This window comes from Trematomus bernacchii, unplaced genomic scaffold, assembly GCF_902827165.1.
Source record: "Trematomus bernacchii unplaced genomic scaffold, fTreBer1.1, whole genome shotgun sequence".
NCBI classification, from domain to species: domain Eukaryota; kingdom Metazoa; phylum Chordata; class Actinopteri; order Perciformes; family Nototheniidae; genus Trematomus; species Trematomus bernacchii.
The window spans coordinates 10,086,945-10,113,182 of record NW_022987828.1 but is presented as its reverse complement, the minus strand read 5'-3'; the positions used below and the strand labels follow the sequence as shown (position 1 = coordinate 10,113,182).

General features: G+C 40.2%; 1 protein-coding gene across 2 annotated transcripts in view; it reads left to right on the top strand.

Annotated features, from left to right (window-relative positions):
* LOC117499874 (cGMP-dependent protein kinase 1) overlaps nt 1-24,393 on the top strand; it is an 83,392-nt gene extending 58,999 nt beyond the window's left edge. For both annotated transcript variants that reach the window (XM_034152529.1, XM_034152528.1), the window contains exons 6-18: nt 779-856; nt 2,660-2,754; nt 11,963-12,028; nt 13,964-14,038; nt 18,708-18,804; nt 18,915-19,054; nt 20,200-20,289; nt 20,429-20,570; nt 20,992-21,155; nt 21,291-21,413; nt 21,509-21,571; nt 21,689-21,755; nt 21,884-24,393. In XM_034152529.1, the coding sequence (XP_034008420.1) occupies nt 779-856; nt 2,660-2,754; nt 11,963-12,028; nt 13,964-14,038; nt 18,708-18,804; nt 18,915-19,054; nt 20,200-20,289; nt 20,429-20,570; nt 20,992-21,155; nt 21,291-21,413; nt 21,509-21,571; nt 21,689-21,755; nt 21,884-21,982 (1,299 nt within the window). In that variant the 3' untranslated portion in view covers nt 21,983-24,393. The remainder of the gene's footprint in view (nt 1-778; nt 857-2,659; nt 2,755-11,962; nt 12,029-13,963; nt 14,039-18,707; nt 18,805-18,914; nt 19,055-20,199; nt 20,290-20,428; nt 20,571-20,991; nt 21,156-21,290; nt 21,414-21,508; nt 21,572-21,688; nt 21,756-21,883) is intronic.
* Nucleotides 24,394-26,238: the final 1,845 nt, after the last annotated feature.

The following is a 26,238-nucleotide window of genomic DNA, read 5'->3' as shown; positions in this document are numbered from 1 at the left end:
ATCATTTTGGTCTTCGATTGATTTTTTATTAGATAGAACAGCACATTTTTTCCTCTGAGGACATATCTGAGAAAAGGGCTTTATTATATAAATAGTAAACCTGTTCACAACTGCAACCTACTATTAACAACGAGCGTTGCTTTTGAGTGACACACATGAATCACACACATGTGAAATATTGTGAGAATAGAAAACTGGCAACGTCAGAGGCTGTGTGGAATCTACTTAGGATCAAACAGGAAACAATGAGCTCTGTCCTCAAGACATGGTTCATCATATTGTGTATTTTGCTGTGAAAAAAAGGTTGTTTTATCTATATTTGCTGGCCTTGTGTTCGACTGCAGACCAGTACAGAGGTTAGGCGTATGCCTATGGATTGGCAGCACCAACCCTGAACTGCCTTACTTTGTATTAAAGATGGATGGTTGGATATTTTAACTTAAATCTTGGAAAGGAGGTTTTATTTGCCTTCAGATTGAATGCGGTAGCTTTCATATTTCACCTATTTTATTTGCTTGTTGATTCATGTTCAAGGTCACAGGGCAAATCCAAGCGTAGAAGGCAGACAAACACCCTGCACAGCTTGCAAACAGTGTGCTATAACCGAGAAAAAGTCTCCGAATGTATTTCATCTAACAGCACCCGATTCAGTCTTGCTTCCTTTGAAAAGTACTTTTAGTGTCTGATGAGAGAGGCCTACTCCCAATGTGAGAAAGAAGACAAAATGTCATATTCTGCCTGAATAACTTTTCTTTTATCTGGTCTCCTCTTTTGACAGACGCATTATGGAGATGGAGAGTACATCATCAGGCAGGGGGCCAGAGGAGACACCTTCTTCATCATCAGTAAGGGAAAGGTGAGCAGTGCCTCCAGCCGACCATCAAAAAAATCCTCACGCTACACAATGGAGGGCAAAACTGACTAAATATACCTATATATTTCAAGTAAAGTGATAGTATTTTGGGTAGAAGTTGGCTGCCATCAATCATCTTGAGATAGAGGAGAAGCTGCCTCTGTCAGCATCTCTTGCAGATGCTCTGGGAGTATCTAGAAAGGAGAATGGAGTCACTTTCATTTCACCTCTGTCTCCACACTGGTTTTCACGCCGAGAACAGAAAAGTCCAGTACAGCATTAACACATTTGATGTGCTTTCATGTGCTTATCATGTTTTTTGGTGCTGCTTCTCTTCCTTTTCATATGTCTCCCTCAACATTTTCTAAAGCCTTTTTCTGTTTCTCCTTCCATTCTTAGTGTTTTTCTCGCACACCCTCCACTACCCCTTCTTCCTCTATATCGCTATGTTTATGTGTAGACAACATAATTATCAGTGTTAGAGGTCATCTCAAATACATTTATAATCAAAGTCTGCACATGAAAGATGATGGTGTGCCTTGATGGGTCAAATAAAACAGAGGACTTTCACCCAGAAGACTGGTCGTTAAGAAGATTTAGTAATTTTAAGTCTGCCACTTCAATACCATGTATCCTTGGAAACATACTCGGTAATGAAGTTTAGTTAAAAGATAATGTTGTAGGACACAGCGTTGCTTGATGAGTGATTGAATACATACATACATCAAATTCTCCCCTAGTTCCCAGTGAATGAGACACATTTCACAGTATTTTCTAACGAATTACCCAGGATGTCATTGTAAAGGATGAAGATACAAAATGTTTCCAGTCTTTTTTATCATCCATTGAATAGATGCAACCCACCCACAAGGTCGGCTCAAACTACATCAGAAACACACACACACACACACACACACACACACACACACACACACACACACACACACACACACACACACACACACACACACACACACACACACACACACACACACACACACACACACACACACACACACACACACACACACACACACACACACACACACACACTCTTCTGACCTTATCAATGCTTTAAACTTAGATTTGTTAACATCTCTCACTTTGTCACCATCCAGACCACGGATGGAATGCTCTGTCTAGAGGACATTCCAACACATGTTGGCTTCTAACAACACACACTCTGCCCTTTATCCTACAAGTCCCTCTGCTTCTCTTTCTTCAGCGTTTCCCCCTGGATAATACATGATCACATTAGATTAGATGAATAACTATGCTGTCACTTAGGTGTTGGCAGCATTACATTATGGACAAAGTGGTCACGCTGCTTCACCTGTGCAGAACTGACAAATGGATGAAGACAAAATCCATCATTAGGCGAAACGACCGTCTCCATTCACTTCCTCCAAAAATCGACCCAAATGTCATCCCTTTGATTTGTAAAGTCTACCGCCATAGCACAGTGCCATCACTCACATGTCATCTGGCTAATGAAGTGGTCAGCACTCGTCCCAGTTCCTTGCAGAGATGGCGGTCACCTACTTGTAACAGACTACTGAGGCACAAAGACTTCTGTCACACCAGCTACTCTTCACTGACTGTAATTGTGTAAATACCCGACCATCTTGATAGATTGCATTCATGTCACTTTCTTTTGGAATGATGTGTAAATGAAATGTCCTCTCCCATACGTCTCTACACTGTTACACATAACAACGTCTTTCTTTACTATTTTCCCATCTTCCACCTTGTCACGCTATTCTTCTGTTTAACTCTCCTCCGCTTGCATTTCCCTCCTTTCACCAGGTTAATGTGACCAGGGAAGACGTGCCCAATGGAGAGCCTGTCTACCTGCGCAGCCTGGGAAAAGGAGACTGGTTTGGAGAGAAAGCATTGCAAGGGTAAGATTGTTCCTAATAACACTGCCTCTTCCAATTTAAATCTTCTGTTCTTCCACTGTTTCCGTCTCATTCGCTGTCACCCACTTCCCTTCTAATTTTCTTTCGCAACCTTTCTCTAATATCCTCTCCCTTGTACTAAACGTGCATCTTTCCTTTGTAATTTTCTATCAATCAGCCTCCAGATCTTGTCTGTCCCTTTTTTTTCAGCAACTCACTATGAAAGGCGAGATGACATGTTAAGTGTTTGGAAATGCTTAATGCCAGACACACATAACACAACTTCTGGCCTGATTTACTGTAGCTGTTACAGACACATTTTTGAGATTTGACTCAATATCTTTTACTGAATCATAGAAAATCTGTTAAATCTGATGTGATCAGAAAGTCATATGAATCCAGATGTTTTTTATCAGATTCAATTTTTTCAGCAACGGAAATATGTTAAGATCAATTTTAAGCAGCACACATTTTTAACTGATTGGTTATGGAATCATATTTATATGTTATATATACATGTAGACGTCGAGAATATCTAAAAATGCAGTTATTTGACCTCAAACCACCTTTGCAGAAAACACAAATGAGGGCACAGACAATAATTTAGGCATACTCCTCTATATTAAGCTATATTTTAGTCCGAATCAAAATAATTTCATTTAATTGTAAAATGTTTATTTTCAACTGACAATGGTGATCCCTCTTATCCCACAAATTCACAGCCTATCTTTGCACACAGCTATATCACACAGAAACTACAGGGAATAAATTATTAATTTGAGTGGATTTGGAGCTTGACAGTCGTACAGTGGCCTCACAGTTGGAGATTAATTTCATTTATACAATGCTATCTATATGCCTCTTAAGAATCTTTTGTCTTTTCCTCCTACTTCCTGTCTTGGTTGCCAAGCTTTGTGATATCAAGGACATCTTCATGCTGTCCTTGACTGCTATAATGGAGTTGCACCCTCTATTATGAATATTTGGCTGATGCCAATACAGATAAAGATGCGATATGCAGATATAAGCCAAGCATGAATAGTCCTCAGTATTACAAACATATATATAATATTAAAGGCTGTGCCAGGAAAATATGTGAAGATGTACGATGAAGGCCACACGGCTCAAGCGTTGGAATGTTTGTTTGGCTTGAATGCATCGAGATTAGTCTGCTTTGTCCTAAAGATCTGTGTGTCCAACCATTTTACATTTGGGTATTCAACAATGTACTGAGGGGAGTTTGAAGTAACCACACTGTAGGGCTATGGCTAACATTCAGTGCCATGTTAGCGCTCAAATACTTTCACTGAAAGAACACTTCAGTGTTACAAAGATATTTTGTATGGCTTACGGCATCAAAGCCCAGTGTCCTAAAGGGATTTTCACTTAGCTGTCATGACTGTACACCTCCCTGAACAATGTGTCATTAGAATAGAGGGAGGGAAGAGATACAAAAGTGTGTTATGTATGTAAGGGCTCAGGTAGAAACAGAGAACATAGGCTCTCACGAGAGATCGTTTGAATGCTTGCAAGCATATAGCCAACAGTGTCAACATCAAAGATGGAGATGTCGCCATCTTGTGGTCACTGAATGTAAAAACTGTGTAAAGCCCTTGACAAAAGCACATACAAAAACAAATGGTATACACTTTAGAATGCCAAGATACTTTAATTGATTCAAAGCAGTGTCCTGCGGAAATAAATGACACCTTTTTGTTGTCAAAACACACCATAAATCCTTGTTTTTACTCAAAAGGAGGGCTCAGGATGCTAGATGTGATGTTCAGGCGACAGCTGGACTTTCACAGATGGTTGGGTCTCCCCATATGTTGAAGCTAATGACCAATAGGATATAAAAGATGACTGAGCATTAATATGCATGCAGAACATGTGAGGCACAGGAAGCTTGATCTCTTGGCAGTGGGAGGAGCAGGTTGTTCCAAATAGAAATCTGATCCTTTTACACTAATGAGACGTAGAAAACGTGCTGTTTGATGAATGACAGCACCCTAATTTATAATGGATGGAACAGCTGTGCTACTTATGTGTCGCGCTATAAGAATTTTCCCGGAAGTGACTTCTTAAAACGAGTGCTACTTTAGTGCAACTTCAAAGGAAGAAGGATCATTTTTTGATATGCACATACACGCATGATAAATCATACATATCCTTAAATGTATCACAATAGTTACATTAATACATTTGAAGTGTTTCCCGTAATAATAGTGTGCAGTTTTGAATAGCTCTTCAAAGCACCTTGAGCAGCATCTCATGCTTTGTTTAATCAAGAGAACCGCATCTTTTCTACATCACTAAAACAAAGTGCTCTCCCAACCTCAGCATCTGCTTAGTATTATTATCATGTTTTTCGTCTGCTCACCTTTTGTCTTGGAGTGTCTTGAGCAAGAGAAGCCTATTCAACTACACCTTTGATGGTCAAGCATGTCTCATACATTTACATGATTGATATGCTGGCCATCTTGGACCCAGGCTTTTGATCATAGGGCTCTTCTGCAGGGCCATATTTGTAATCAGAAGTTAACTGTGTGGCTCAATAGACTACTCATACACTGCTCTGTGCATCTCCAGGCGTTGCCTTTGATCTGTTCGAACAACATATTTACAAATCAAGGTCTGTTCTCCTTCCAGCCATAATGGTTTTGTTCGAGCTTGTGTGAGTGCTATTGTGTGATGTGTGTACATAAAAGCAGCTGATGAAATATCAGATTACATGGTTTTTCTAAAGGGTTAGTGCTTAGTGAATGCTTCAGTGCAGTTGGTGGATGTTCCAGGAAAAATAAACCTACAACATATCTCATGACACATTCTACTTGTCATGGTGAAGTGTGAACTTCCAGTCGAGGTGTATATGGCAAAGCACAGACAATGTGTGACCTCCTCTCCCGGGGGCATGTTCCAGGAGGTCATGATAGATTGGTATTAAATACAACTGTGACATCACTGAATGAAATGTAATTTGTGTCAGTGTTAGATCACTTTCAGACCAACAATAGCCCTCTGAAATGTCACCCTGAGAGACAATGTTGCTGTGGGCATGTTGCCACAGGTACAAGTGAGAAGATGAACAAACTAGCCAACCGAGAAGGTTTAGAAGATATCAACACTGCACAGCATTTTTCACTGATTTGTGGTTGTGTTTCAAAAATCTGAAAAGGTTATCACAGCACCTTAAAGGTGGAGTAGGTCATTTTGGGCCGGCTAAAATGATTGGTCGTGCTTTTTACAGTACTACGGCTTCCACAGATTACATTTTTTTATGGATTTTTTGTCAAAGCACTTAAGATATTCATTGCTATCGGGATGTTAAGAGCATTCCATGGAATATAACAAAAAGTGTATCTCGAGCCGGTTTCTCAAACTTACCTACCCCACCTTTAAGCTTATGTCCAGTTTCTACAGTAGGGCTTGTTATTTAAACAGTTGAATGTACAGGCTGCCTCCAAGATGTTAGCCTGCCAGCAACATGGCCTCATTTCAGTCCATCAGTTTTGTCCAGACTCAAATAACCTAGCTATGAATTCCCCTAACATTTGGCACAGACATTCATGGTTCTAAGATAATGTGTCCTAAGGACTTGAATGATCCCCTGGCTTTGGAATTATTGGATGGATAGCCATGAAATCTGTTGCAACAATTCATGTAACCCCTCAATTCACTTTGCATTCACTTTGCATTTCCTGTAACTTTTCATCTGGCACAACATCTTTTACATTTTTCAAAAACTTTGGGTGTTACTATACACCTAAAATGACATTGCCCATCAGACTCATCTGTACTTTGTGTTTTGAGCTAATGAGCAACAATAGACACACTTAACTAAGATGATGAACACATAGTAAATATTTTATCTTTTATACATCAGAATAGTCATATTGTCAACTCATATCCTAACTTTTGTTTCAGTTTAACAGAGATGATAGCATGACTCTAGAGTCTTCTTACATGTAAGCTTGAACAAATTATTTTGGACAGTGCACCACAATTGTCTCAATGAAATGAATTATACCTTTTAGCAGTCTGAATGAGGCTTTGTAGAAACACATCTCTCATCCTCAACAAGTAAAGTCCTAAACTTCTGCCATCTGAATCTGTATATTTTAGCTACATATCTATAGTACAGTTTGTTCCTGTCTGTATCCTCTGTATTTTTTACTTTACCTTAAAGCTTACAATACATTTTTAGACTAAAGACATTAATTGTTTACAGCTACTGCTCTCATACCATCAAAGCAAGAAAAACAACTAGCATAGATGTGAAGCTTTTTTGAGACTGCCTGAGAAGTACTTAGTACAAAGTGAATCCCATGTTGCCCATTTTTAGTTTGGAAACATGCACGATTTTTGTTTTGTGGTGCAGTTATGAGACTTTCCCACAGGAGAAAAAAATGTATTTTAGGTGTTGGAACCCAAGGGGGCATAGGGATGGATGGATGGGAGAGCGGAAAACAGCACTAGGAAACCAGAGTTAGCAGCAGCTAAACCCCTGAATTTACTAAATAAGAAACCATTTCACAAATAGACTATGCATCATTAATGGGCTCATTTGTCAACTGCAGACTCAGAAATAATAGGAACACTGCCACAAAATGCCACTAAAATAGAATCAATATGAGAAACTCTTGTTCGAAGTGAGTGTTCAAGGGGTAACCTTTCAGCATTATCTGTTTCACACTGTGTTTGGTTACTCTAACAGCTCAGCTAGGGACTGAGGTATGTTGAGCAGCTTATATGAGGATGTTGGAGCTTGGAAAAACAAAACACAAATGCACCAATCAGGAAATGTTATTAAAGCAAGTGGCTGCCGGTAAGAGTAGGACAAATATATTCATACATGTCTGGTATGCTTTGGAAAGTAGTCAGTTATGTGTGAAATGCACAATGTTTTAGTTAATGGGAAAGAGCTGCAAAAACACGGGCACAGTCATGCACTTAAGTGCTCTAATACCAATTTGTGACACAGCTACCCAGGCCTACCTGAATACCTCTCAATAACACAGTTAAAGCTAAAATCATTGGCTGTAAATGGACTGCATTTCTATATATGGTACATTTTCTGCATTTATATAGCACTTTTCCAGTCTTTGCGAAACCCTCAAAGCGCTTTTACATATAAGTGTGAGAATTCACCCCATTCATACAGAGGCGAGGCTGCCGACTGAAACACACTCAACCCTTTCACGCCAAGGCTTTTCCCCTTCTAGCTCCGTGCTAGAGCTTTTCTGGTTCAGAACCGGTTCTTCGGTTTAGCGCCGGCTCTTTTCACACCGCTCAGAGCCCGACTGGTGCTGCCGCTGCTGCGTCATGACGTCACAGTTTACGTCGCTGAGTTTCTCCCCAACGGAGCTCACCTCACAACAACAACGGGCCGGGGACTGTGTCGGGTCGATGATCGTGTTGCTTTTAATCATACGAAGCCAGATTAAATTAAATAACGACTTCTCCAACCTTATACTTTTCTCCAGAGTGCCGTGGTTCATTGTTTATTAATGTGTTTCAGCGGCATTTACCGACCGCTGCAGTGCCGACTGCTCTTCAACGGGAGTGTATTCTCCCGTTAGCTCCGGGTTAGCTCACACGGCTCTAAAGTATTCACTGTCTGACTGTCACACAAGCAGCTATTACATATCCCCAGTTCCCCTTAAGTGAATGTGTGTCAGTCTGAATTGACGCTGTTTGGCATCACAACGCTGTTATGAAAGTTTCTCTGGTATAACATGGGTGATGTTAGCATAGCAACCGAAGCTAAACTGACTACTTGCTAAGCCGTTTTATACAGGCACTTTTACCGGCGTATTTTTCATTATGATTCTACTTGTGATAGTCGGACATGACAACCTGTGCAGCCCATGTATTGATTCCATCCGATAGCTGCTATAATAACAAACAAAACGTCTGCCTGCTCTCCACAATGATCAATAACAGCGAACGGATGGTCAAAGTAAGGTACAAATAAACAGAATCACACGAAGCCTGGTTAGTGTTGCCTGACTTTATAAAGCGTATTTTTTTTTTACAAGTGTGTGGTTGCGTTCTAGTCACTTTGCTCAGCACTACTGCTGGTTACAACTTTTATTTGCCGTACTCGCCTTAACTGTTATCTCAGGTTAATCTCGCCCCCCTCCGACGTAAGCGGTTCTTGCTTCTACACGGACAACTTTTTGGTTCTCGAAACGAACCGGATTCCGGAGCTTAGAGGCTGCTCCGCTGCGGTGTGAACAGGAAAACCCGGTGCTTTTCAAGCACCAGCACCGAACCGGCCCCGAAACACCGTTGGTGTGAATGGGTCAGACACCGTTGGCCATGCCATAGGGAGCAATTCGGGGCAAGGTACCTTGCAGAAGCCCACTTCAATGGGTTGACTACAGGGGCTTGGGATCCAAACACAGACCTTCCAGTATGTGCATGACGTCTCCACCTCACTTACCTTATTTTACCCCATAGCTACTGTAGCACTCTCAGCCTCGAGACCTTATTTTCTTAACCCTCTTGACGGGATACCAGATCACTGTCCAATTGCAAGGTTCATTTCAACTGTCTACTGGAAATCAACACCCCAGGCTCCCTCCTGTGTAAATCCAAAGGACGTTCCAGGAACAGCTTGCAGCTGCTTTTGCTGCGTCTTTGCTTGTCCATGTGTGTGTCTGTTTTCCAATGTGTTTCTTGTTGCGCTGCAATTAACAAGTGCAGAGTGGATAAGCAAGGCTGAGCAGTGTGTAAATGAATGATTCTGACAGATATTGTCTAGCGATTGTGTTTCATGAACATCGCTAGTATCAACGCAGTGGCACACTAAGTTATTTTCCTCAGCCACAGAGGAGCAGCTGGCGACAGGTGTAACATGCTGCTCTCTAATATGAAACCCTTGAGGTCTCCGAAGGATAATTTATAATAACGTAACCACTATTCGAATATAGCTCGAGTGTTGTGTTGTGTTGTATCACCATGGTTAGCAAATGAAACAACCACTCTACTCTTCCTTTTATGAGACAAATTAACTCTCTAACAGATTGTAGGTGTCGCTGTAGCTCATTACCGTATCACAGTTCAGAAAACTGATGGGTAATTTATAAATGTGATGAATAATCTTCATAAATGTACTAAGGTTAGAATAAAAGATGTTTAAAGATGCTAACATTTTTGGATCTTGAAGTATTGACTTGTGACTACTATGGTGGAGATCCTGAAATGCACTACTACTAATTTGGATTGGACTGAGAAGGAACATTTTTGTCTATGGATACATACAGTAAATGACATATTTAAAAATAAAATGTTGAAGTTACTCGACTGGCAGGTACTACATTTGTAAAAAGTAGGACAGTAAGCTTTTGAAAAGTGACTCTACAGCTGGCAGATTGTCACTGGCAAATTCACAGCTGGGACACTACAAGCGTGCGCCTCAACAGCCCTCAACAGAGCAAGTTGGCTCCCTATACAGCTTCTGAATATTTAAATAATCCAATAAATAAACCTATGTTATGAGGGTGTCTCATGCTTTTATGAACTACACATATCCAAAAGCTTATTTTCTTTTCCTACCTCATTCTCGCACGATGTTAGCTATTGACAACTCATTCCAACTGACTGTCACTCATCGTGACTCTTGTTCCCCAAATGATTTATCACATAATCAATGGCAACAACCACAGAAGTCTGACTAATCGAGTGTAGACTGCGGGTTTAAGCCTGCCAATATTCACCCATTTCAGTCGGCATTCTCCTCTGCATCGATTTTGCAAAGGCAGCGTTCTTGCATCCTGTGCCTAGTGCTCCCCGAGACGATTGTGATGAAGAAAACAAGCCAGAGCATTGTTCTTTTAACACTATACAAGGAGGATATTATGTGGAGCCAGACCTTCTTCTCGTAAACACAGTGCTGTTGAGATAGTTCTGGCTTTTCAAGACTACAACCACGGTGTAACCCAGTGCCTAAATCAAAATAACATTGGTTGTTCTTTCCCCCCCATTAACATGGATATAAATACTTTAAGTGTGCTTATAAAAATGGTATTGAGTGTGCTGTTGTGGGTAAACAAAAGAACAGGTGGAGCAGGGTTTGCCAGAGTTAAGTTTTAAGAGCATGGAAGCAGGCCACAGGAGATTATCAGAGGTGAATGAAATACTGTATGTGAGGGCCCGAATAGTAATCTGTTAAAGTATCCTTTGCCCCTGACAAGCCCTGCCTCTCCTCTTCTCTTCTCTCCAATATAGTCCTCACCTTTCAAAATGTGTTGTTCCCCCACCAGCTGTGCCCTTTATTTAAAGGGGTCAGCAAAAAGAGGCAGAGTGCATGTGTGTGAGTCTGTGCACGAGGAGGGGTCTGCCTGCTAGAGGGAAGGCAGAGGGAGTAGACATAGCATGAGGAGTTATAGTCATTGTGATAGCGTTGCTGTATGTCCGATCTGACACATTTAGAGTGTTGGTCAGCTAGTGTTAGCACTTAAATGAAATCGAATCAACTATTGGTATTTAGAGCAGGGTTCTTTTCAACCTTCTATTAACTCCCCACCGGAATACTACATTAATCCATCCTCCTATCCTATGAACTTTTTTTTTTCTTCAATAAGATGAAGGAGCAAATCATCTGCCTATGGGACATTCCCTGAATATTTACTGTCTTTTTTAAATATTTTAGTCTACACTTTGAGATTTATATATAACAACGAAATACTTCCCTGCCCTGAGGGAGTGTGTGAAGGAAATCTGTACAGTAAAAGATGGATTCTTGGGATACAGACTCAGAGGACTCGTGTGGTTGGGGCGACTCCTCTGAAGAAGCATCATCGGAGGAAGATGAACTTGATGTCAAATATAATAAAGAGTAGGCAGTGATGTGTGTTGCGTTTCAATAGTGATGTTTTCATTGTGTGCCTGAGCCATATATGAAGTGAATGGAGTTGAGAAAGACATAACCAAAGTTCGACTGTTTCCATCTTTACAGCGCTGATGAAGCTTTTAAAATTGTAATTATGTGATTCAATAACAGCAACACAGTGTGTAAATAGTGGAACAAATGTGTCAATTTTGGTATTGTGTCTGACATCTTTGCTTTTTAATGACTGTTTTTAAATGCCATTTTCTTAATGTCTTTCATTTTTGTACTTTGAATTGCCTTGTGTTGAAAGGTGCTATATAAATGACTTGCCTTGCCTTGCCTTGCCTTGATTGTGTTTATTCTCTTTGTGTCCAGGGAGGATGTCAGGACGGCCAACGTCATCGCAGCAGAGGCAGTCACCTGTCTAGTCATCGATAGAGAGTGAGTATTAATAAAGTTATTAACCATAGAACACAATGTTCTACGTTGTAATCCTATTGTTTCTTAAGCATTGGTTCACATGGCACACATTTAGTTAGATTACATTCATTTTCAAACAAAAAAACATCAAAGTCATCATGAATATGTCAAATTTATATTCAATTACATTTCTACACCAGTAATTAATGTTTGCTGAGCAATAGTTTGGATATGATGCATCTGCAGGATCAGGCTTCCCTCTCCTCTTCCATACAGTATATTGTTTGAATGTATACTCACAAAGTTTGGGAGTCATAAAAGGCAATCAAGTCACTACCTAAAGTCTGCTGATGGATTCAGCTTCTATGTTTAGGACTCACCTAATATTCATGAAAATGTTTGCCAGACACAGACTTCTAACACAAACAACAAACAACCGCAAGTGACGCCAAGATGGCATGTGTCTTAAATCCCTCATCAACTTTAGTGAAGAATTTTTTATTTATGCCAGATTTGTGGCGGGATGACTAACAAGGTCTATTTTTTCCACTACCAAATGTTCAGCTTCACATTGCTTTGATGGTCTGACACTTTATTACCGTGTTCATCATGTTTTTGATGGTGCTTAAAAATGTGTATCCAAAGCACATATATATATGTGTAAGGAAACAGTTAGTCTATGAGCATCTCTGTCTCAAGCATTTAGCCGTGTGGAGAGAGTGTAGAGACAGATGGATTGGGCATAGGGAGGAGATAGTATCAGCTTACCAAGGGCCTCCCTCAGCCTCAGGGAACACGGCAGGCATCCTCTCAACTAGCAGAGGGGATAGTGAGTGAGTCACCAAGCTCAGGTGATTATCACTGCCTTTCACTCTGCCGAGCATACAACAGCTAATGCTGTCACAGCCCACAAAACCCGCTCATTGTGTGTGTGTGGTGTGTGTGTGTGTGTGTGTGTGTGTGTGTGTGTGTGTGTGTGTGTGTGTGTGTGTGTGTGTGTGTGTGTGTGTGTGTGTGTGTGTGTGTGTGTGTGTGTGTGTGTGTGTGTGTGTCTGTGTGTGTGTGTGTGTGTGTGTGTGTGTGTCAGCAAAGCCAGTATTTGTGCAGATTCCAGGTTGTTAGTATCCAAACCATCTGTGTGCATGTCAATGATTCTTTATGTCTGCGCTTGTGCAATGCACCAAACCTAAACAGAGCATCTTAGGAGGTAAGATGAGAATAAATGCAATACACTAAGAAGGAGATAGAAACAGTTGGAAAGAGATGGGGATAAAAACAATCGACAGGAAGTCGCCATCTCACAACATGCAATAGCCCCGTAAGCAGCCAAACATTTAAAGAAAAGCTCAGCCCCAAAACAGCCGCAGCTTACAGGCATTATAGTCTCAACAGGTCAAAGCAGCAGATGTATTACATCGTCTGGCTGACAGCTTAATGAGCCTTGCATGAAAACTGTCTTATTGAGTTGTTCTTCCAGGATGTTTAGAGACTTCTGCATAGGAAGCTATACTTGAGCGAGCGATGAGCCGTAGCGTAGTTGTGGTTTTCTTAGACGCAGTGAGAACATTTTAATATCATTTCATTTTTATGGCCTGAAAAGAACATTGTTGTTTCTTTCAGTTTAATAACTTGAATTATTTGTATTCATTTGAACTATTATAATAGCCAGTGACTTTTTTTAAAACACTTAGCAAACTGTTCTATAATTCATTCAATAAAACATACACAGCCTCTCCTTTAGGCTCTAAAATTCGCCCTCATCCCCAGCCTGCTATCACACTGTTTTACATCTCTTTGGAGTATCTCTACTGTGATTTTCAGAGGCTCGTCTCTAAAAGCAGACTAATGAATATTTAATAGTTACTGGCAGTGTTTTTATGACTGTCTGACCATAAATTGCACCATCTTTTTATGAGGATATGTTGGATATTTTAACATTTGCTATCTGTTTTGCAGTTCGTTCAAGCACCTGATTGGAGGTTTTGAGGACGTGTCCAAACAAGGCCACGAGGATGCCGATGCCAAAGCAAAGTAAGACGATTATAATTCAGTGGTATGCATAAATAATCACAATAACCATTATGCGAATATATCATTTTACTTTGAGCTTGTTTTGTTTTAAATGTACCGTATTGTGATGAATCCCCAGCTGCAACATTTTAAAAAGGGGCTTGCTCTCGGCCAAGTGTTAATGCAGTAGGCCTTTAGGTTTGTTATATAACAAGACAATACCCCTGAGGCAGGCCAAAAAGCAGAGGCTATGACCTCCACCTCTATTTGTGGAGAAATTAATATGTACTCTATTTATCGTCGCTATGGAAACAAGAGGATAGTTCTATGGAAGGCACCTTGGCAATGAGGTGGTCATCTTTGTAGCTACACATCGGCATAATCGGATACCTCGCTCACTCGGTGCTATGTTTCGAGTCAAGGTGAGTTGAAACAAGAACGCGGTAATAAAGATGGCAGAGAGAAGAGAGAGAGAGAGAGAGAAGAGAGTCGAGAGAGGAGAGAGAGAGAGAGAGGAGAGAGAGATATAGAGAGAGAGATAGAGAGAGGAGAAGAGAGAGAGAGAGATGATATGAAGGAGATAGCTAGAAGAGAGATATAGATAGAGAGATGAGAGATGAAGAGAGCATAAAGAGCTTATCGGGGGACAAAGCAGACGAGGCTTCTGACCAATGCTTTGATTTCTAGCTGACTGCTGACTGCTGGTCATCTTTTGCAAGTCCGAAGAATTTAGTCAGCAAAGAGCAGAACATAACACCAGTTACTGTTGGACAGAGGCACTGAGGAAACAATGAGAGGAGGGGGATGCATGGCTAGCCTCAGGCAGTCGGCTCTGGATAGGTCCCCCTCATGGCTCACGATCACTGATTATTGCCAGCAAATGTGTTTGATAGAAATAAAACCTGGTGTGTATTCTCTATCCCATTCTTCCTATCCCTGTGTCTCCGTAGGGAAGATAGTTTGAAGATTGATTTAATGCAAATGAGCAACCAATCATAGCCCTCATTTTAACCCAATAATCAACCCTTTTCTCTAAAGATTAAGCCACTGCCTCCCTCTGGTCCCTGAGATCTGTCACATCAAAGTGTTTTCCACCGTGATTAAGGTTCCCTGCCGCGTGCTGAGTGTGTGTCGTCTCTCGCTGACGCTCCGCAGCTGAGCACATTTGTTTCTTGGTGAGGAAAGCCTGAGTCGGGATCTCACGGTGACGGAAACGATCTCTAATTGGTCACAGCGGATAAGCACCATGCAGTAGTACTATAACTACACAGCAAACTACAGCTGCTCTCTGTGAGGTTCACAGGTCCTTTCTTCAAACACTACCTCCCCACATTGTTTCTGATCAAGCTGCTGCTTCTCTCTGCATGAGAAGCTTCACGCTACACAAAGTAGAGCCAATTAATCCCTTTTGTGGTAATGTTCCTTTTATTTCTGTATGCATAAAATATGGATTTGAGTTTTTTGTTTGGAGGAAAGCGATGTGAGAGATTAAAACAAGAATATTATGTTTTCAACTCATATCTTGCAGAGGTTGTTTTTTAAAGCTATTATTAAACCAATCAGGGACCTTGTTGAATAGAATAGAATTATAGAATTGGGAGGGATGAAACCCTCTTTTAATGGTCACACATGCAGAGCACAAAGCACACACAGTGAAATGTGTTCTCTGCTTTTAACCCATCCAAGTACCAGGAGTCTAGTACTAGGAGCAGTGGGCAGCTATTGTACAGCGCCCGGGGAGCAATGGGAGTGAGGGGGGAAGGGGGGTGTCCGGTGCCTTGCTCAAGGGCACCACGGCAGGGCAGGAGGTGAACTTGGACCTCTCCAAGTAGCAGTCCACACTCCATATTTTAGGTCTGGTCGGGGACTTGAACTGGCAACCCTACAGCTCACAGTCCAAGCCCCTACTGACTGAGCCACTGCCGGACACATTAATGGTTTCCCTCTCCCCTAATGCCCTGTTATCTGTCCTAAAAAGACATAACATCACATTAAAAACATTTTACTTCTGTTACAAACAATACAAACAGAACTACCCTCTGATAGGCTTTCATTTTCTACATTTTTGTGATGAACTACTTTCCTTTCAAAAAGTCTCAACTAAAAGTCTCATGAAACCAGCAGATGTCCTGTTTTGAGTATAACATTCTCTCCACTTACTGCTAATCACAACCCATCCAGCATGATGGAGATTAATGGGACAATATGAGCCAAGTATGACTCAGCATGTCCCATGTCTGTTGAGCAGGTGTAGGAGTTCAATAAGGGAGAATCACTGGTAAATAAAAGTGACATTTAATGAGTCAGCTTTAAGGTCAGAGATGCTTCTTCTATCTCCTCTCCCTTGAGTCAGGCTAGACCAGAGGAAATGAGCACACATAGACATATATACACACACACACACACACACACACACACACACACACACACACACACACACACACACACACACACACACACACACACACACACACACACACACACACACACACGGATTGCATCATTTTTTATGATCTCATCGGTTCACTGATACAGATTATCACCCACTGGGGTGCTACTTGACCGGCATAGGAACATTTTGTATTGCAGTGCTAGTAACACTCATGTAACATTGTCTAGTGACATGTCATTTTAACTTCACTAAACCTATGTACCTAACCAACTTTACAGTGTTTGATGCAGCTGAGCAGTGTGTTTTTTATTCAAGTTGAACATTAAGAAATACATTTAAAGTGGATGTTTGGTCTACGCCCGAATGTCATATTCCATCAAACACTTCAGCCACGGGCATAGACAAATGTTGCTCTCTGCCTATTTAAAAAAAATCTATATGAGTATTTCTGTTACTGCTTTTGTAAATATCTTCCCCATTCTTTGACTCTCCGAGAAGTGTCCTTGGATGAGAAATAGAGCAGCAGAACGTGTTTTTCCTGTAAAGACTTTTCATTTCAATTAATCTGCGTAACTGCTTATCTTATCTTAACTTAACTGCTATCTTCACCAGCTGGTTTCAAGGTTACCTTATTGTATTAACTTAAAAAGGAATCTTGCACAGAATAGACTGTATTGTTCCCCCATTGTCTACTTAAAATCAAGCTCTTTTATGGTTCACAGGAGTTATTGTTCACCAGCTTCAAGTATTTTCTCCTTACCTTTATACTTGAAATGGATAAAGGATGCCATCTGCTGGCTGAATGACACTATTACATGTAAACCTTTTTAAAGACCTGCATGGAGGAAAACAATCCATTCATTCCTGAACCCGTTTATATCTGAATTTACGAGACCTCCCTTCTTATGTGTACCCATAAGTCCATACATGCATATGTGTTGGCACTATAACCTCATTAATAATCCTGTCCCACACACATAACTCAATGTACTCTCGCTTACCTCTCTCCATCATTTAGTTAAGCAGAGTGAATTTTGGGATTTGGAGTGTATTCTGGGCCGGCATCCAGACGAGAGGATGGGAGAAAAGATAAAAGGATCACCTGTAAATCTTACATTCGAATGGCAGTGCCTGTTTATAAACAAATAAACAGGCACTGCCCTGGTAACCTAATGTGTTTCTGTGAAACATGGTGCCTGAGTAACCTGCCAACACATGCCCCTACTGTGCCCACTGGTATGTAGCTTAGGGAAAAATGTGTTTTGTTCTGGCTGATGTATCTGGTGGATTTGAAGGAGTAAAATCCTCTTTCCACATCTCAAATGCCTCAAAGGCTGAGATGGACGTCTCATTTGCCACTTTTATTTATCAAATTGGAACCCAGAACTGTATTCATAAAATGAGTCATTGTTTAACTCTTAGATAAATAAATGTAATCCCTGCTGCGCCATGAAGGAAGACTGCTGAGTTATCTAAACAAGTCTTCCTTCTAGGGGAATGTTTTGATAAATGTCTTTCACTGGCATACTTCTGTGACGTTGAAGGCAATGGTCTGTTCTGAGTGACCCAGAAAAGGCTGTCCAGGCTCCGATCTGTCCTAAACCCACTGTTCCAGACACTGAGTTGATAAAACTCTGTCTGGATCAAACAATAAACTGGAGAACATACCGTACATCTGGGGCAAAGAAATAGACACGGGGAAGCTATCTTTACTGCCAGCTTGTGCAGGTCTGCAGTGGCATGTTGGGGATGTTTGGTGGCAGAGTCAGGCAGCAGTAGAGAGCTTGGGTGACAGATCTTTATTCCTAACATTTATGGTGCCTTTTTCCCTAACGTTTACTGGACCCTTAACACATTTCGACACTATGATTACTTTCCTTACTAGGTCTTTTTTGGCTTGACCAGCTGACAGATTGCCCAACTATACTCCACTACATCATGCCTTATTCACAAAACATTAACATTCATTTAGAATATATCAGGGTGGGAAAACCATGCTTAACATCTTTATTTTGAAGAACAGTCTTTTGTAGATTCCGAAACCGTGTTATTAGTTTACTAGAGGACTGAACTCAAACACATCCTGTTCACATTTATACACTCCACATCCTCAATAACATCCTCAAAAGATTAATAAGCGTTTAATCCTCTAAGATTTGCAAACAAATGAGCTAAAGTAGTGACGGATATTTTGTCTCAGGTTGTTGGAAGTGGATAATCTCTCCTTTCATCCTGCATCTCATCACTAATCCTGTTCCGATTCTGTCTTTTTTCCACCCTTTTTTCCTGGCACCACAGGTATGAAGCAGAGAATGCGTTCTTCTTCAACCTCAACCTAGCTGACTTTAACATCATCGACACTCTGGGAGTTGGTGGCTTTGGTCGTGTTGAGCTGGTATGGGGGCCCTGCACTGTGACAGTTACAACTTTACAATTGTCTATGTGGGCTCATGTGGATGCTGACTTTTTTTATTTGAATTTCTTTCTGTCTTTTTCTCACTGCAGGTTCAGCTCAAGAGCGATGAGAACAAAACCTTTGCCATGAAGATCCTGAAGAAGCGACACATTGTCGACACAAGACAGCAGGAGCACATTCGCTCAGAGAAACTCATCATGCAGGAGGCGCACTCTGACTTCATTGTTAGGTACACCTGTGAACTGCTTCATTCAAAAGGCAGTATAAATAATCTACAATGTTCCATACATTTCTCAAGGATTAGTACTTTATTAATTTAGAACCAAAAGGACTGTGGATTCTTTGTCAAGCTTATAAAGGTTTCCTCACACATTGTGCATTTCAACATAAATGCAGAATGAATGTATGTGTGTGTGTGTGTTTGTGTGTCTACCTGTGATGTTCCTGAAACTCTGGTGATCTATAAAAGGCGTTCTTCCTGCTGTTTTGTCTGTGTATGCTGGAAGACGCGCCATCTCTTGTGACTATGAAAGAAAAAAAGAAGGCACATGAGTGCTATGTTTATGCTACACTATAAAGTATATCTTTGAATAAAGGTATTCACAGGGAGTCCTTGAACTCCAGGGGGCCCCAGTTACCTCAGGGGTGCTGAATAACTGTTGCACAATTATATAGATTCAGTTTTAGTTTTCATAAGGTTAAGTGTCTGTAAATAGATATTGCACTAACATAAATATAACATATTATTATCAAAGATACATCAGATTGTTTCACAGGCTAACAGGTCAGCTAGTTAGCTAACCTATGCTCAATCCCTGTGGGGCTACTCTCCATAACGGTGGACTAGTTAGCTATATTAGGTACTATTATATTTATAGCTTAGTACCAAATGCACCATAAAAAGGTATGCTTTTTCACAAGACTCTATGTAGCTTTATACGTTATTGTAGGCCCAGTTTCATATGCAACTAAATGTTAACCACATTTAGTAGGGGGTCCATGCTCCATCTATATTTTAACTAAGTAGTCCGTAGCCTGATAAGCATAAAAGAATCATGGGCTATTGGTGGAAATACAGTTGCTCTTTCTGACCACATACTCTGTTTAAAAGATAGTGAATAGAGGCATCTTGATGTAACATTGCTTCTTACACAACTAGTGATAGTATATGCGTTATTTCAATATTAACAGCGTGCATACAGATAACATTTTTTATTGAAATGTACTTTGCATAATGATATCGTCGACAATCATTTTGTAAGAGTATGTATCAGCTCTTCTTCAACTGTGAAATATTAATTAATTACACAACTAGATATTTACCACATTGCATTTAAAAGCTGTTATAGTGAGACTCTACCTTTTTATTTTCAGACTCTATAGGACGTTCAAGGACAGCAAGTACCTCTACATGTTGATGGAGGCTTGTTTAGGGGGAGAGCTGTGGACAATACTTCGAGACCGGTAAGCTCATTTGTTTTAGCCGAGTTATATTTCTGTTACTGCTAGGGATGCAAAGTGTAAGTATCACAACATGTGGATAGCGAAAGATGCAGTAATAGTCCTAAAACCTAAAGTATCTGTTGTTGTGCTGTGTTTCCAGGGGTTCATTTGAGGACTCAACCACCAGGTTTTACACAGGGTGTGTGGTGGAGGCCTTCGCTTACCTACATTCCAAAGGAATAATCTACAGAGACCTCAAACCAGAGAACCTTATTTTGGACCACAGGGGATATGCCAAACTGGTAAGAGATCAATAAGGGATTACCGAAGAACTCCAAATTCTTTTTTCTGTCTTTTGTTGAAGGGATAAATCTAACCTTTTTATGACACTACAAAGTAGTATCAAATCAAACTCGAACTCGAGTGTTCAATTACACTTCAACAGTTGACTTATGTTGCGAGTAAATAATAGTATAATTAAAGTATAATTGAGTTTAAGTTGGCATTTGTTTGGAGTGCCGTCATTACCTTTCCCCGGCTGGAGAAACCAGTTTGTTGCTTTTGGCAGAGCTGCAACCAGCTGCTCCATGACTTTTATCCACCATGCCAATACATTAATATGCACATGATCTCATTCAAATAAGGATCAAATTGTTTTGTTTTGAAATGAAATACCTTTTCAACTTCATCTGACTGACAAAAAAAACTTTTTCTTTGTCACAGGTCGACTTTGGCTTTGCCAAGAAGATCGGGTTTGGGAAGAAGACGTGGACCTTCTGTGGGACACCAGAGTATGTAGCACCAGAGATCATTCTCAACAAAGGCCACGACATCTCAGCTGACTACTGGTCGCTAGGCATCCTCATGTTTGAGCTCCTAACTGGCAGGTACACACAAGTCGATAAACCTTAGGTGTGCTTTGAGATGGCATATGGTATCATGCACAACAAAAACAATAAATACTATTTTAAAAACTTTGCATTTCTCACTCAAGACTAATATCTTTACCTGTGTTTATCTAGCCCTCCATTCTCTGGCCCTGACCCTATGAAGACGTACAACATCATCCTGAGAGGCATCGACATGATCGAATTTCCAAAGAAAATTACCAAAAATGCTGGCAACTTAATTAAAAAGCTATGCAGGTGAGTGTCTGTGCTTCTGGCGATAGTTTAGACTCTGAGTAATTGATTTAAGTGGCTTATTTTCATTATGAGTCATCTTTTTTTTTTTTCTACAGGGATAATCCCTCTGAACGACTGGGAAACTTGAAAAATGGTGTCAAAGACATCCAGAAGCACAAGTAAGCATGCGTATAAAAGAATACAATCCTTTTAGTTGTACATTTCTCTGAGCAGATTAATTTGGTAGTTAAACATAATTATGAAATAATAAAGAAGACATGCTGTTTTTTCTTCAGATGGTTTGAAGGCTTTAACTGGGAGGGCTTGAAGAAGGGGACATTGACGCCTCCTATTATCCCCAACGTAAGTGCACACTTGCGATGCTAGTTAATATTTTCTAGTTGCTCTTTTGTAGTCACTTTCATACTCTAAATACGTTTTTCATCGACTTGTTAAGCCTTTCTGTTAACCTTTTTCTGTCTTTACACCAGCTCACATCAGCAGTTGACACAAGTAACTTCGACAACTTCCCAGAGGACAACGAGGACCCGCCTCCTGATGACAACTCTGGCTGGGACGTTGATTTTTGAAGTCCGCTTCTCAACTTAAAACCAAAAGAAACTCTTCTTTTGTTGGCTTGGAGGCCATCTTGAGGATACGGATGTGTTGTAAAAAAACTGCTATAAAAAGAAAGGATTTGGAGAAGAAGATAGACAGATGGATGGAAAACCCTCTGGGTCACCAATATGCCTTTATTTCACTGTGGCTCTGGATCAAGCATTTATATTGGGACTGCTGTAGCACTTCTTCAGTGTTGTCTTACACTCTGCTCTGAAGGCAAAGGCAAAGAAAGTGCAGGGATACACGTACACACACGACACAACAGAGGCTGATAATGGAGCCAGGTTTTCTCATGTAACTATGAGTTCAATGGGTGGATGATTGTTCCATAGTTTGTCTAAGTTTTGGTTCTAGGGTCAATAACAGTGAGAAATGTGGACTGCGCAAAAAAAACAGAGAACGCTGATGATGATTTTTTTTGTGTTGGTATCTTCGCAATATTTGGTGAAATGTTTGAAGGACATTGGATGGGTTTAGGATGTTACTTCTTGACATGCAGCTGCTTGCTGCAAACTCCGATAATTTCCAGAGATCTACACACTACAGTTTGCAAGTAAAACTGTATCAAGTGCCCAAGACTAACCTGAATGTCACATTTCCCTCTTATTTGAAGTCCATAAGGCATACAGCATGTACGGTACATAGTATTTGAATTAAAAAAAGACACTTCACCACAACAAAATCAAATACTTAGTACACTTTATATAAGATACCTTGAAAAGCACAAACACTGTGCCTTGAGTGGAAAGAGATGTGAATCTTAAAAGTGCCCTCCTTAAAATGTAATGAATCACACACCGACAAACACGAAATGTTAGCTAGTATTTCCATGAAGCAATGTGTCATTATGCACTTAAGACCATTAACTGGGAAAATTAGCAGTTACAGCTCATTTTAAGCTTCGATAGATGGTGCCACACCTATTTTCTTTAATACGCTTTTAATTTACACATATAAATGCGTCTCTGCCTACATACTTCTTAATTTTGTTCTGAAATCACCCAAATGCCTCGTCATCTTTTCGCCTCTGTATAGTTCTGACACAACTGTGAACATGGTTTCAATGTCTTTGGTGCTGTTATTGATAAATTATAATAAGAGATGGTGAGGTGACAGTACTGGTTATTGTTTTTGTAAAGTGATTCTTTTGTGCCTGTTTTCTTTGTAACGTATACTTGACTTTGTTCTTTAGACAAATTGGAGATTTTTGTGCAATTGTAAACTCGATTGAGGCTTTATTTGATATCACTTGACACCATGTTACATTGTGCTAAGTGGTATTCCCGAGTGCTTTTTTACAAACAGGTTAAGTTAAAGCTTAAATTAACCATCCTTGTCTTTGGAGACATTAACCATTCACATTATCTTAAGACTATCTTGACTTAACATCATCTAATAGATATTTTAAAAGCGAACAAATTAAAAGGAGATTATATTCTGTGAAACTCACAACTTCGACCATTGGCGCCATGATCTCTCACCCTGCTCATCATCCCTCATGTCCAAAGATCAGAAAAAATGTAAGTGCCTTAAATCAATGGCATACAAATTTAACATCACAAGTCCTTTTCGATGCTGCATGAAAACATTTACACCTCAAAAACGTCTGTTTCCTCTTAGATGGCTGCTTCTCATCCTTTTTCATGTCTAATAAATACATTAATCACCATGAAAAGAGAATTTTTAGTCATTTGATGGCTGACATGAAACTAATTTCCTGCTTACCCCTTGTGGTATATCTCACAGGAACATTCATTAAAAGTTAGATGATAATAATCTATCATACCTGATATGTCTGCAATGAAATGCTTTTCTCTACATGTCTAAAATGGTCTTATGAAGTAAACCACAGCTGGCCTGAGATAAAGTGAAGTATGAATCCTGGATCAGAGGGACATCCATCACCTGTTTCAGTCATGAAATGTGAGCATGCAGCAATGGCGTGAACGATTTGCAGTTTTGAACATTTCACAGCTTGGTAAACAGTATTACTCTTTACCACTGTTGACAATCTTTGACGGTATGATAGCATTGATCATAATGTAACATTGTTAAAATGATCACTGTTTCTCTCATATTTCATGAAGCCAAACAGACCCACACATTTAACTTTCATAAATCATTGAATAAAGACATCTTAGATCTGTGGGCATACTGTACCATGAGTATTTTCTGTTGCTGTAGGGCGGGTCATGTTTATCACAAAGCCTTATGTATGCCATCACTTCACAAACCACTGGTTTTGAGTCTTATATTGACCGCCTTCTGCAATGTTACCTGATATTTGCCTTGTGTTATGTTGTTTATCTGCTGTAAATGAGTTTTGCAGAGTGCCACCTGTAAGATTTTTAAAATTATAGAGTAAAAACAATACTTTTGAGCGGTGTTTGTCTCGTAGTTATTTTGTATCCAACTCTGAATAAGTTATTAGAAACGTGTGCTGGGGAGATTTTAGTTTGATGTAATTGCCACAAGGGGGGGCTGTAGGTAAGGCAGATGTCAGCTTGAGTCTGATGTGAAATAGTTAAGGTTGCCTGAGATCTAATAATCGGTCCGACAGTCAATGTCATCCACATACTGGTAAGTGCAGATGATTCAGCTTCTCTGGTCTCAGTGTTATTCGCACAACAAATCTGTTTGGGGGACAGGGAAATGGCTTCAGTCATAACAACAGGGTGACACTTCGAAGAGATCAAAGGGGATCAAAGTGCATCAAAGGAGCTCACCTTACCAGCACTGACATTTAGTAAAGTGGAGATAAAAGCGCTACTTCAAAAGACATGCAGCAATTCAAACGCGCAAAGTGCTACAGTGTGTTTGTCAGGTGTCTATGGCGCATCTCTTCCTCGCAGACACACACGCATATGCACGCACACGGCACACACACATCCTCACACTCAAACATAAGCTACGTGACCAGCAGATGACGTCCAAGTGCCAAGATAGCTTCATAAACCAAAGAGGTCGTTTCCAATACGCACTTCAGCACCTGTGTTTTTTCAGCACATCCTAAAACCAGACAAATTGAGCCCCCTAAGATACTTAAGAAAAACACTTTGCACTATTTCGCAACATGGGACTTAATTCACAAAACAACATTTCAAATAGACTAAGTCAACTGATAGCCTAACTGGTAAAACGGTGATATTATATGGGGCTTGTTTTGTAGACAGAAGTCAATCAAACACGTTTTTTTCTAACCTTAGATGGGTTATTTCTTACAGTGGAGGAGCCCAAAGGGTCACCGAACAGGACAGATCAGAGTTGCCTTTAATCTCAAAGTGCCAGTCAACCCTGAAAGGCCTCGCCACGGAAGTCCATTAATTCGGTAAACTTTTCACACCCCTTAATGGTCTGCATATCCCACACATTGATGTCCGCCACTGGTGTAATCAAGCACACTTTGGAGGATAATTGCCCCCTTTGCAATCAGAAGGATCAAATGAAGTAGTTAATCGACGCAAGTAACTTCAATCACTGTCTTCACACAGCCAAAGGGCAGTTAGGCTACTTGAATGTCAAAGAAACGGGAAAAACCAAACAGCATTTATAAAGAAGGGTGACAGAGTTTATGAAAAAAAATAACACAAAATCCCACATTTTGAAGAACACTGTAGCAGATACGTGTTATTTTAGATTAATTACGCCAATAACTGCCTGAAAAACATAAGAAAGTCAAAGTCAATTATAATTTAATGGGGAAATGTTAGAATAAACGTTTTTTTTTAAACAATGAATACTGATATAAAACATGACTACTTTCGTCTTATGATGAGTTTCATTTGAAAACGAGTGAAATAAATAATTTATATCTATCCTATTTAAATATTTAATATAATCTGTGAGACCACGTTTATTCTCCACAAATGCTTTGAATATGTTGAAAAAGCAGAATACGGAGAAAAACTGGTACACCTTGAAAAAAAGTACACTAAACAATAAAAAGGAACATATATCATTTATTCACTCTTGTTTTTTCATTTATAAAAAAGGTGATTTCAATGTAGATTAAGAAAGTCCATCTCTCTGGAAATACTTTATTTCCAGGACTCGTTACTTGGTGATGGGCATTCAGTGTGGGGGGAGAATGGATGGCCATTTCCGTACAGTGGGTCTCTCTTTGAAATTCCACCCCTCCGCCTTTGTTGTGCACAGCGAGGGGCGGGAAGACAAACAGGTCCACATGTATAAAGAGATCAACCGAGGACTGTGAGGCAGTAGGCTT